This window comes from Salvelinus namaycush, unplaced genomic scaffold (genome assembly GCF_016432855.1).
Source record: "Salvelinus namaycush isolate Seneca unplaced genomic scaffold, SaNama_1.0 Scaffold14, whole genome shotgun sequence".
Classification (NCBI taxonomy): Eukaryota; Metazoa; Chordata; class Actinopteri; order Salmoniformes; family Salmonidae; genus Salvelinus; species Salvelinus namaycush.
The window spans coordinates 564568-578596 of record NW_024058119.1 but is presented as its reverse complement, the minus strand read 5'-3'; the positions used below and the strand labels follow the sequence as shown (position 1 = coordinate 578596).

The 14029-nt window shown below is 41.1% G+C and overlaps 1 protein-coding gene across 1 annotated transcript in view; it reads left to right on the top strand.

The window, feature by feature from the left end:
• LOC120036624 (zinc finger protein 501-like) overlaps positions 1-14029 on the top strand; it is a 114829-nt gene that overhangs the window by 14657 nt on the left and 86143 nt on the right. Inside the window, exon 3 of the mRNA XM_038983004.1 lies at positions 5264-5603. Coding sequence (XP_038838932.1) covers positions 5264-5603 — 340 coding nt within the window. The remainder of the gene's footprint in view (positions 1-5263; positions 5604-14029) is intronic.

Below are 14029 nucleotides of genomic sequence, written 5' to 3'. Positions count from 1 at the left end.
TAGCAAATGTGTTAAATTGATACTGCACTAGGATAATCGCCCGGAGCATGAGCTCACTAAGCTCGACGGAGATAGAAGCTCTGATGAAAGGAGAGGGAGAAGCTTTCAGGATGATAAAGGAGGAAGAGGAGGCTATCACATTGACAGAAGAGGATGATATTACAGTGAAAGAGGAAGATGGGAAAGAGGTTGTCAGAGTGGAAGAGGAGGAGGTAGTAACTTTCAGAATCAAAAAGGAGGAAGATGCCATAACATTGAAAGAAGAGGAAGAACATTTTGTAGTAAAAGAGGAAGAGGAGGCTATCTCAATAAAAGAGGAGGAGAGGGAATTTCCGATTACCACCAGTGAGTACTGTCTTAAAACCAGGGTCACAAACGATGCAGTTGTTGAACTAATGGGGTCTAATTTGTGGAACGTCCCAACAGGAATCTGTTCCAAAATCTTCGTAAAGTACAAGGATGCCAACAAACGCCGCAAACAAAGTAGCATGGTCAATTCACCGAGCTAACACGCTGCCGAATAGGCATCAACTCACCACGTAGCTTATTCTTAATGTTTGTCCGTAGGCTACCAGAGTGGATTAACGTGGTGAGTGAAACACGTAATGAAATAGCCCACTCCCTTCCCGGTGTCTTATTCTGCCTCTATACAACTTTGTATGCGCTGTTTGTTGGCAACCTTGTTATTTACGAAGTTTTTGGAACATATTCCTGTTGGAAAGTTACACAAATTATAACCTGAACTAATGTGTGGTTTTAAAGGGGCATTCTACTGAAGTTCTACACTTGAATATGTTGTTCAGTAAGGTAGGAAATGTTTAAGTGGTAATCTGCCATTGGTACATATATTTTTGGGACTTTTAAATTCGATTTATTCAATTCTCCGTGTGGTCTGTATTAAAGTGCACTTAACTTTGCATAACAGGCTTTTAAAATTCAATATTGGTGCATCATTTCTACTTAAAATATCAAAGGGGTGCAAAAAGCCTCCATTTAGTGGAACGACCCTTTTACATTTACAACACAAACAATATTTGACAAAATCATGATGAAAGTGCCCATTTTAGGCCCTTTTTTAGACATTCATGCCTCTTGTAAGACCCTATGATTGTAGTAGAAGATCATAAGTTGACTGTCTGTCTGATGTTGTCGTTCACACAGGAGAGAGACATGACTATCGTGGATCCTCTGGGGAGCATCAACAACATCCTGATGCTGAGGCAGAGAAGAGTCTCTCCAGATCAGAACACCAGATGGTACAGCTTGGTCTGGTCTAGCATACAGCTTGCTCTATCGGGGTCTGGGCTGGGTTTCTGTAAAGCACTTCATGACAACAGTGACATCAGCATCCATAATGATATGTGTCTGTGTCCCCTCTTTATGGTTACCAGGACAACGCTAGCACTTCTGTCCTACTGAAGTCCCTATGTCGTGCCTCTCCCGGTAGCAACTTACTGCTGGGTATGAAGAGGTTGTCTGTGCTGCTGGTGGACTGCAGGAAAACAACGGGGCTGAGTGGAACTGTGAGAGGAAGTGAAGAGAAGAAAGGATCAGATTTGACACATAAAAGTAAGTAGTTTAGTTTGAACAAATACAATGGTTCTGCTTCTGACTGGTATCTGTTACCAGGACAACCAGCAGAGTTCTGTTAGTTGACAGGAAGATAGACTGGTGGATATGGATGTTATGAATATCATAACACTGAAAAAGGTTTCTGCCAATGAAAAGAGAGAAACCAATTGACCATATAAAACCTTGATGAAAGTTAGCTTTAGAGAGACAGTTATAAGATGATCTGATGTAAGGACAAAAACAGTTCCTAAGAACATTATGGATGTTACATTGCCTGTCCCAGTCAACCCCCCTGTCTTTACAAGACTGTAGAACAGGCAAACTAAACTCCATACACTTCAATGTGGTCTGTATTGCTTCATTAACATCTGATCTACTGAACTTGTTAAACATGGAAATACCTGGATTCTTCAGATATTCTAGTCTTAAAGGAGGCCTGTAGCACGTACAGATGAAACATTATGGAGTCTTAAAGGAGGACTGTAGCATCTAATGATGGAAAGGGGATACCTAGTCAGTTGTATAACTGAATGCATTCAACTGAAATGTGTCGAACGCATTGAACCCTCTGAATCAGTGTGGAGGCTGCCTTAATCGACGTCCACGTCATCGGTGCCCGGGGAGCAGTTGTTGTTGGGGGTTAACTGCCTTGCTCAAGTTCAGGACGGCAGATTTTTCCAACTTGCTGGCATAAAGACCGGAGACCTTTCGGTTACTGGCCAATCATTCTTAACTGCTAGTCTACAAATGTTCCAACTTCAATTCATTATTTCTCAATGATGCTTTAAAGGAGAAGTTTACCCAACATCCAGAAACTCCTAAGTGATTCCATACATTGAAACTAGTCCAGTGGAGTTTGTCCTCTCCCTCTCTCTCTCCCTGTAGTGTTGTACTGAAACAGCTGCAAAAACGTGACTTGTGATGTTGCTGGACGCGGGCCTCGTTCTGCTGCTTTGCCAGTTAATTTGTTATTTTATTAAAGCTTTGGCCTTTGGATTGGATTGTTTATTTATGTCTGAGGGGAAAAAATGTCAACCCATAAATCCTATCCAAACATGATGATGTCATAGTGAATTCATGACATCTGAATAAGTATTTTCATGCTTTATAATATGGTTATATACAGTTTATATATTTATATATGTACTGAACAAAAATATAAACGCAACATGCAGCAATTTCAACGATTTACAGTTCAAATAAGGAAATCTGTCAATGTAAATAAATTCACTAGGCCGTAAGCTATGGACTTCGCGTGACTGGGCAGGGGCGCAGCCATTGGTGGGCCTGGGAGGGCATAGGCCCACTCCACTAATTGGGGATCCAGGCCACAAAAGGGTTTTATTACGGAGAGACATACTCCTCAGTTTCATCAGCTGTCCGGGTGGCTGGTCTCAGTTTCCCATAGGTGAAGAAGCCGGATGTGGATGTACTGGGCTGGCGTGGTTACATGTGGTCTGCAGTTGTGAGGCCGGTTGGACGTACTGCCAAATTCTCTAAAACAACGTTGGAGGCGAATTATGGTAGAGGAATTTACAGTACCAGTCAGAAATTGACATTCCAGGGTCTTTTTTAATTTTAAAAAACTATTTTCTACATTGTAGAATAATAATGAAGACATGAACTCTGAAATAACACATATGGAATCATGTAGTAACCAAAAAAAGTGTTAAACAAATCAAAATATATTTTATATTTAAAAAAATCTTAACGTAGCCACCCTTTGCCTTGATGACAGCTTTGCACACTCTTGGCATTCTCTCAACCAGCTTCATGAGATAGTCACCTGGAATGCATTTCAATTAATACGTGTACCTCGTTAGAAGTTCATTTGTGGAATTTCTTTCCTTCATAATTATTTTGAGCCAATCAGTTGTGTTGTGACAAGGTAGGGGTGGTATACAGAAGATAGCTCTATTTGGTAAAAGACCAAGTCCATATTATGTCAAGAACAGCTCAAATAAGCAAAGAGAAACAACAGTCCGTTACTTTAAGGACCACCACAGGAATGGAAGACCCAGAGTTACTTCTTCTGCAAAGTATAGGTTCATTAGAGTTACTAGCCTCAGAAATTGCAGCCCAAATAAATGCTTTACAGAGTTCAAGTAACAGACACATCTCAACATCAACTGTTCAGAGGAGACTGCATGAATCAGGCCTTCATGGTTGAATTTCTGCAAGGAAACCACTACTAAAGGACACCACTACTAAAGGACACCACTACTAAAGGACACCACTACTAAAGGAAACCACTACTAAAGGACACCACTACTAAAGGAAACCAACAAGAAGAGACTTGCTTGCACCAAGAAACACGATCAAGGGACATTAGACTGGTGGATATCTGTCCTTTGGTCTGATGAGTCCAAATTTGCGATCTTTGGTTTCAAACGCAAGTAGGTGAACGGATGATCTCCGCATGTGTGGTTCCCACTGTGAAGCAAGGAGGAGAAGGTGTGATGGTGTGCGTGTGCTTTGCTGTTGACACTGATTTATTTAGAATTCAAGGCACACTTAACCAGCATGGCTACCACAGCATTCTGCAGCGATATGCCACCCCATCTGGTTTGTGCTTAGTTAGACTATCATTTGTTTTTCAACAGGACAATGACCCAACACACCTCCAGGTGGTGTAAGGGATAATTGACCAAGACGGAGGGTGATGGTCCCGTGTGGCTCAGTTGGTAGAGCATGGCGCTTGCAACGCCAGGGTTGTGGGTTCATTCCCCACGGGGGGACCAGGATGAATATGTATGAACTTTCCAATTTGTAAGTCGCTCTGGATAAGAGCGTCTGCTAAATGACTTAAATGTAAATGTAAATGTATGATGGAGTGCTGCATCAGATGACCTGGCCTCCACAATCCCCCGACCTCAACCAAATTGAAATGGTTTGGGATGAGTTAGACCGCAGAGTGAAGGGAAGGCAGCCAACAAGTTCTCAGCATATGTGGGAACTCCTTCAAGACTGTTGTTGGAAAAGCATTCCAGGTGAAGCTGGTTGAGAGAAGAGTGTGTAAAGCCGTCAAGGCAAAGGGTGGCTACTTTGAAGAATCTAATATATATTTTGATGTAACCCTTTTTTGGTTACAACATGAGTCCATGTATTTTTTCATAGTTTTGATGTCTTCACTATTATTCTACAATGTATAAAATAGTAAATATAAAGAAAACCCCTTGAATGAGTAGGTGAGTCCAAACCTTTGACTGGTACTGTACATTAAATTCCCTGGCGACAGCTCCAGTGGACATTCCTGCAGTCAGCATGCCAATTGCCCGCTCCCTCAGAGATCTGTGGCATTGTTGTGTGACAAAACGGCACATTTTAGTGGCCTTTTATTGTCCCCAGCACAAGGTGCACCTGTGTAATGAATTTTTTTGTGTTCTGACTTGTAAAACAGAATGAATAAAATAAGTAATGTAAACATATTATTAGTAATTACCAGGAAGCTCGACAACATTTCTTTTAAAATCACACTAAGATTGTTAAAACTGGCCTCAGGTTATTGAGGGATCTATTAGGATTTACCCTCGTAGCAAGGCCGTTTTATCATGTGGAGGTTTCATTCGGGTCTCTATTTAAAAAAACACACTGTCTTTGGCAGGAGAAAGGACAAACTCAGAGGAACCAGAGCCAGGGATGTCCAAACCAGTAAGACGACACCAGTGTTCCCACTGTGGAAAGTGTTTTAACCAGTTTGGGGACCTGAAACGACATGAGAGAATACACACAGGGGAGAAGCCTTACCACTGCTCCCAGTGTGGAAAGGGTTGTTACCTCTTATGGGAGCTTAAACAACACGAGAGAATACACAATGGGGAGAAGGCTTACCATTGCTCCCAGTGTGGAAAGAGTTTTAACCAGAAAAGCTACCTGAAAAAACATGAGAGAATACACACAGGGGAGAAGCCTTTTCACTGCTCCCAGTGTGGAAAGTGTTTTTACCAGTTAGGGGACCTAAAGCGACATGAGAGAATACACACAGGGGAAAAGCCTTATCACTGCTCCCAGTGTGGAAAGTGTTTTAACCAGTTAGGGGACCTAAAACGACATGAGAGAATACACACAGGGGAGAATCCTTACCAATGCTCACAGTGTGGAAAGAGTTTTAACCAGAAAAGCTACCTGAAAAAACATGAGAGAATACACATTGGGGAGAAGCCTTACCACTGCTCCCAGTGTGGAAAGTGTTTCAACCAGTTAAGGGACCTAAAACGACATGAGAGAATACACAAGGGAGAATCCTTACCACTGCTCACAGTGTGGAAAGCGTTTTACCCACTTACATAACCTGAAAACACATGAGCTAAAACACAGGTGGTGAAGCCTTACCACTGCTCCCAGGGTGCAAAGGTTTTGCCCATTTTAGGAAGCCTGAAAGAACACATGAGACAGCACACATAGGAGAAGGCTTAAAAAAGCTCAGACTGCGGGAAAACATATTACTCATCACAGTCACTTAAACATCATGTGCGAATCCACACAGGAGAGAATAATTACTTCTCCTAGTGTGTAAATTTATATTTCACATCACATTAACTTAAAATTCATCAGAGAACATACACAGTGCTCCAATTGTCTTATATTGTTGCCTGAGAATGTGTTTACCTGTTTGTACCATATTAAATTAAATGGTTCAAAGTATACTCAAATGTATGTTTTTGTAATAAAACATGAATTGAATATGGAGTCTGTCAGTTTGAATATAGAGTAGATCGGATTCCATGTGTTTAAATGGTCATTTCTTAAACTCTGACTATGTGTGTGTTTATCTGTGTGTGTCTTTCCTCCAGCACTACAGATAATCAAGTGATATTTGCATGTAATGCATTTGCTCCATTGTTTAAATTTGCATTGTTGGTCCACTGATGATTTAATGAAATGAAAATGTTCACAGACTCTGTAATGCAAAATGTTAATTGTATGTGTCCACATATCTGCGTATGTGACTAACCTTGTGAAACTGTCCTATTATAATCTCCTGTTCCTGGGAGTATCATCCTGCGTTGCAAACCAGCTGCACCTGTGTCCTTGTATAGATGAAGTCCCTCCCAGGAACAGGAAACTATAAATATATGTGCTCATCACCCAATGCTTCAGGAATTATACTGTCTACACTGCGCTGTGTAACTCTGTTATTCTCTCTGAGCTCAGAAATAAAGAATCTTGGTTTGACTTGGATTCCAGCAGGTCCTTATTTTATAATATCCACCACAACTCTCCCACGGATTGCTGTTTATCATTGTCTCAATGAAGAGTTCTTTGTTCTACTTTCCTGGGGTCATTTACAAGTCTCCCACTGGTTGAATAAATGTTGTTTCCACGTCATTTCAACAAAACAAATCCATGTGATGATGTTTGATCAATGCAGAAAACTGATTGGATTTGTAAAAAGCCGTCAACATCAGGAATCTTTATTTATTTTTCACCCAACTTGTAAGCTAAATCCAATGACAGGTGACATTTTGTGTTGATTTCATGTTGAATTCACGACTCAAAGAAATGTAAATAGAAACTAGATGTTGAACTGACGTCTATGCCCAAAGGGCTGGTTTGAATAAGTGGCAGGTGTTGGATCAATATCCACCTTAGTAGCTAAGTTTCCGTGCAATTTGCGACAGATTTTCATGTGAATATTCTCAAATATGTACAAAACAATATATGCATTTTCCCACCAGAAATGTTTCTTTCAAACAGACTAATTGCAGACATAAGGCTTTGTGTGACAAATAAAAAAACTTTTGCTGTTAAAATCCAATATACCATATGAAAAATACAAGTTAAATGGGCTTCCATCACATTTTCAACTCTACTGAGGGTTTAAAAAGCTGTTGTATTATATAGCAAACGTGCTCTTGTCCCGTGCACTGTAGTCAGCAGCTCACATATACAGTGCTGGTAGGCTACCTACATGATGAGATTATTATGGATGAGAGAGATATTATTTTATTTGTCAAATGGAAACCAAGCATCAATCATCATGTCACCAGAATAAGACCATCAAAATGTATTGGAAATGAGCATCAAGCTCATCACATGCAGTTTCACCACCCTGTGAAGTTCATAACTTATTTCATCTGTAGCCTAATAAACTGCATGGTTTCCCAAGTCGTAGAGGGAGGACCACACAACATATCATGTGACTCCAAGTTAACTAAGATGTGATGGTTATTATATAAATATTTGCACATAAAGGAGTTTCCATCGCCATTTCTCATTCATACATTTTTACTGACACAAAAAGACCCCACCATGTAAAACGAACTAACAAATTGTCTGTCTGCATTAATAAAATTGTACAGGCATATCCTGTTTCCGTCAGCCCGGTCATTACTTTGGAAATGGTTGGATCAATATCCACCTTCATGATATGGATGAAGCCTGATTTGGAATGTCTGAGTAGTTCTATATGATGTCATAATACACCCCTCTGATAATCAAGTGATATTTGGAATGTCTGAGTAGTTCTATCTGATGTCATAATACACCCCTCTGATAATCAAGTGATATTTGGAATGTCTGAGTAGTTCTATATGATGTCATAATACACCCCTCTGATAGTGATACATTTGCTCCATTGTTTCCATGTGTCACGTCCATAGTGCTTATGTGTTTTGCTTGTTTTAGTGTTGGTCAGGATGTGAGCTGGGTGGGCATTCTATGTTGTGTGTCTAGTTTGTCTGTTTCTGTGTTCGGCCTAATATGGTTCTCAATCAGAGGCAGCTGTCAATCGTTGTCCCTGATTGAGAATCATATATAGGTGGCTTGTTTTGTGTTGGGATTTTGTGGGTGGTTGTTTCCTGTCTTTGTGTTTTCTATGCACCAGCTAGGACTGTATCGGTTTGCCACATTTTGTTATTTTGTATTTGTAGTGTTCACTGTTTATTTGTTTAATTAAACATGTTGAGCATTGGCTACGCTGCGTGTTGGTCTGATCCCTGTTACACCCCCTAATCTAGTAAAGAGAGGGAAGGCTGCCGTTACACCATGTAGGTTGGTTTCCCACTCTGATGATTTATATCTGACAGAGGGGCTGTAAATGAATAGTATGGTGACATCTTAGTGGGGCAAATTTGGAATGTCTGAGTAGTTCTATTTGATGTCATAATACACCCCTCTGATAGTGATACATTTGCTCCATTGTTTCCATGTCAGTTGGTTTCCCACTCTGATGATTTATATCTGACAGAGGGGCTTTAAAGGAATAGTATGGTGACATCTTAGTGTGGCTTGAAATAAATAGTATGGTCACATTTACAGGTTGTGGCTCAGTATTCTTAGTATGATGTGAAAAAAGAACAATCAACTATTTATTGATCATGTATATTCCTATTCAGCTTCTACATCTGCATAGAGGCAAACAGTATCTTAAAGTTGATTAAATATATATATATATATATATATATATATAAATTGTACACTTCTATTTTCACAATTTGAATTATTATTCATCAAAAACTATACCAACAATACACTGCAGCTTTGACGTCAAGAAGAGATTGGGCTGATGGGTGTTGGTGCTACTATACAGGTAAGGCTGTCCAATATGAATGTTCAATACACACAATAGGTTGATCAGTAGCCAGTTAGCTAGCTGCTACAGTCCAATATGAATGTTCAATACACACAATAGGTTGATCAGTAGCCAGATAGCTAGCTGCTACAGTCCAATATGAATGTTCAATACACACAATAGGTTGATCGGTAGCCAGTTAGCTGTGCTGCTACAGTCCAATATGAATGTTCAATACACACAATAGGTTGATCAGTAGCCAGTTAGCTGTGCTGCTACAGTCCAATATGAATATTCAATACACACAGTAGGTTGATCGGTAGCCTGTTAGCTAGCTGCTACAGTCCAATATGAATGTTCAATACACACAATAGGTTGATCGGTAGCCAGATAGCTAGCTGCTACAGTCCAATATGAATGTTCAATACACACAATAGGTTGATCGGTAGCCAGATAGCTAGCTGCTACAGTCCAATATGAATGTTCAATACACACAATAGGTTGATCGGTAGCCAGATAGCTAGCTGCTACAGTCCAATATGAATATTCAATAAACACAATAGGTTGATCAGGGTCAGTTAGTTAGCTGCTACAGTCCAATATGAATATTCAATACACACAATAGGTTGATCAGTAGTCAGATAGCTAGCTTCTACAGTCCAATATGAATATTCAATACACACAATAGGTTGATCAGTAGCCAGTTAGCTAGCTGCTACAGTCCAATATGAATGTTCAATACACACAATAGGTTGACTGTTGACCAATATGAATGTTCATAATGAGGGAAAAATAAAGGTGGGCTCTCCTGTCAACATGGGGCTCCTGCTGCAGGTAGCCTAGCGGTTACTAGTGTTGGGCCAGTAACCAAAAGATCTCTGGTTTGAATCCCAAAGACAACTAGGTGAAAAATCTGTCAATTTGCCCTTGAGAACAGCAGCAGCAGGAGCCTCATGTTTCTCCCATTCTTCTCTGCAGATCCTCTCAAACTCTGTCAGGTTGGATGGGGAGTGTCACTAAAAAGCTATTTTCAGGTCTCTCCAGAGATGTTAAATCAGGTTCAAATCCGGGCTCTGGCTGGGCCCCTCAAGGACATTCAGAGACATCTCCCAAAGCCACTCCTGCATTGTCTTGGCTTTGTGCGTAGGGTCGTTGTCCTATTGGAAGGTTAACCTTTGCCCCAGTCTGAGGTCCTGAGTGCTCTGGAGCAAGTTTTCAAAAATTATCTCTCTATATTTTGCTCCGTTCATCTTTCCCTCGATCCTGACGAGTCTCCCAGTCCATGCCACTGAAAAACATCCCCACAGCATGATGCTGCCAACCCAATGCTTCACCGTAGGAATGGTGCCAGGTTTCCTCCAGACGTGACCCTTGGCATTCATCAGACCAGAGAATTTTGTTACTCATGGTCTGATAGTCCTTTAGGTGCCTTTTGGCAAACTCCAAGCTGGCTTTCATGTGCCTTTTACTGAGGAGTGGCTTCCGTCTGGCAACTCTACCATAAAGTCCTGCTTGGTGGAGTGATGCAGAGATGGTTGTCCTTCTGGAAGGTTCTCCCATCTCCACAGAGGAGCTCTGTCAGAGTGACCATTGGGTTCTTGGTCACCTTCCTGACCAAGGCCCTTCTCCCCCGATTGTTCAGTTTGGCCGGGCAGCCAGCAGTAGGAAGGGTTTTGGTGGTTTCAAACTTCTTCCTTTTAAGACGATGGGGACCTTCAATGCTGCAGAAATGTTTTGGTCCACTTCCCCAGATCTATGCCTTGACACAAATACAGGCTACTTAAAGTTCATGAGAGAACACACATATGCTCGTACACTTGTCTCATTTTTACAAAAATAGAATTGTGCTTTTGGTCATGCAATATTTTCTTTATATATATATACACTGATCATACCAAACATTTGGAGAGAAATAAACGTCCTAATATGGACTAGGAACCTCCTCCTTTTCCCTCAGAAGAGCCTCAATTTGTCGGGGCATGAACTCTTCAAAGTGTCCAAAGCCTTCCACAGGGATGCTGGCACATGTTGACTCCATTGCTTCCCACAATTGTGTCATGTTGGCTGTAAGTCCTTTGGGTGCAGTGAAGGCTCCTCAGAGAAGGATGGTCTTCCCCTTCCTCCTCTGAGAAGCCTCCACTGTACCCAAAGGACATCGAGCCAACATGACATAATTGTGGGAAGGGATTTTCAGTGAGTTTCAGAAGAAAATAAATTGGTAAAACATTAAAATAAAATCATTTTAGGATAAAACTATAATAAATATAATCACATCACCAAATAATTGAATAAAACATACTTTTTTGCGTCCTCCTCTGGGTACATTGACTTCAATACAAAACCTAGGAGGCTCATGGTTCTCAAGGCTTCCATAGACTTAAACAGTAATTATGACAACTTCCGGAGGACATCCTCCAACCTATCAGAGCTCTTTCAGCATGAACCTTCTCCGCTGTGCAATGTGGTTTCCGAGCTGGTCATGGGTGCACCTCAACCCCGCTCAAGGTACTAAACGATATCATAACCGCCATCGAGAAGAGACAATACTGTGCAGCCGTATTCATGGGTTGGCACCCCCCATTGGGTTGTGCCATGGCGAAGATCTTTGTGGGCTATACTCGGCCTTGTCTCAGGATGGTAAGTTGGTGGTTGAAGATATCCCTCTAGTGGTGTGGGGGCTGTGCTTTGGCAAAGTGGGTGGGGTTATGTCCTGCCTGTTTGGCCCTGTCCGGGGGTATCATCGGATGGGGCCACAGTGTCTCCTGACCCGTCCTGTCTCAGCCTCCAGTATTTATGCTGCAGTAGTTTATGTGTCGGGGGGCTGGGGTCAGTCTGTTATATCTGGAGTATTTCTCCTGTCTTATCCGGTGTCCTGTGTGAATTTAAGTATGCTCTCTCGAATTCTGTCTTTCGATCTTTCTTTCTTTCTTTCTCTCTCTCGGAGGACCTGAGCCCTAGGACCATGCCTCAGGACTACCTGGCATGATGACTCCTTGCTGTCCCCAGTCCAGCTGGCCGTGCTGCTGTTCCAGTTTCAACTGTTCTGCCTGCGGCTATGGAACCCTAAACTGTTCATTTTTACTCTTGAGGTGCTGTCCTGTTGCACCCTCTACAACCACTGTGATCTCCACCCGGCACAGCCAGAAGAGGACTGGCCACCCCTCATAGCCTGGTTCCTCTCTAGGTTTCTTCCTAGGTTTTGCCTTTCTAGGGAGTTTTTCCTAGCCACCGTGCTTCTACACCTGCATTGCTTGCTGTTTGGGGTTTTAGGCCGGGTTTCTGTACAGCACATTGAGATATTAGCTGATGTAGGAAGGGCTATGTAAATAGATTTGATTTGATAGAGGACTGAGGGTCTTCCAAATATTGAAAGTGTGTAAATAGTTACCCATGTTATTTTGTAATTTTTTGTTTCAATGATTTTTCCCCCATTTTTTCCCCCTCCATTTTTTTTGGGGGGGGGGGGTGTTAGAATACCATTTTGGTATTTTGTATATAGTTATTTGTTTCTAAATGTATACCTTCACCAATTTGGCCACTTGGGTACATTTGGGCTACATGTGTGGGACACCTGGGTGACTTCATGATAAATGTCATGTAGCACACTCATTTTGGAAGTTATCATTCTGAAACTTTGCACAAGTACTGTTGCCTTATGAATATGGGGACAATTTCAGTGGAAAACATATCTAAATGTTTGTTATATCTTGTTCATTTTAAAGATGATACAACAATTAAAAAGAAAAAACGTATTGTTTTTTTCATTGTATTATCTAAACCAGATCTATTGTGTTATATTCTCCTACATTCAATTCACATTTACACAAACTTCAGAGTGTTTTCTTTCAAATGGTACCAAGAATATGCATATCCTTGCTCCTGGGCCTGAGCTAGAGACAGTTAGATTTGGGTATGTCTTCAGGCGGAAATTGAAAGAAGGGGGGGGGGGGGTTCTAAGAGGTTTTAATCACTAACCTTTGATGATCTTCATCAGATGACACTCATAGGACTTCATGTTACACAATACATGTATGTTTTGTTCGGTAAAGTTCATATTTATATCCAAAAATCTGAGTTTAGTCGGGACGCTACTGTCTCACTTGGCCAAAAGCCAGAGAAAATGCAGAGCGCCAAATTCAAATGAATTACTATAAAAATGTAACTTTCATTAAATCACACATGAAAGATACCAAATTAAAGCTACACTGGTTGTGAATCCAGCCAACATGTCAGAATTAAAATAGGCTTTTCGGCGAAAGCAAACAATGCTATTATCTGAGGATAGCACCATTGTAAACAAAGAAAGAGAAGCATAATTCAACCCTACTGCGCAACACAAAACGCAGAAATAATAATATAATTCATGCCTTACTTCGAGTGACCCTCCTTCAAGATGGCCGTACTTCTTCATTACACAAAGGAATAACCTCAACCAATTTCTAAAGACTGTTGACATCCAGTGGAAGCGGTGGGAACTGCAAGAAGGTCCCTTAGAAATCTGGTTTCCCAATGAAAACTAATTGAAAAGAGAGTGACCTCAAAAAAAAAATCTGAATGGTTTGTCCTCAGGGTTTCACCTGCTAAATAAGTTCTGTTATACTCACAGACATGATTCAAACAGTTTTAGAAACTTCAGAGTTTTTTCTATCCAAATCCACTAATAATATGCATATCTTATCTTCTGGGGATGAGTAGCTGGCAGTTTAATTTGGGCATGCTTTTCATCCACAATTCCGAATGCTTCCCCCTACCCAAGAGAAGTTAACTGCCTTGTTCAGGGGCAGAATGACATATCTTTACCTTGTCAGCTCTGGGACTCGATCCACCAACCTTTGGGTTAGTGGCCCAACGCTCTAACCACTAGGTTACCTTATCGCCCCAAGGTTCCACATCATCAAGCAACATGGTCTGTTTGGTCCTGTTCCATTCACTCCATTCCATTAT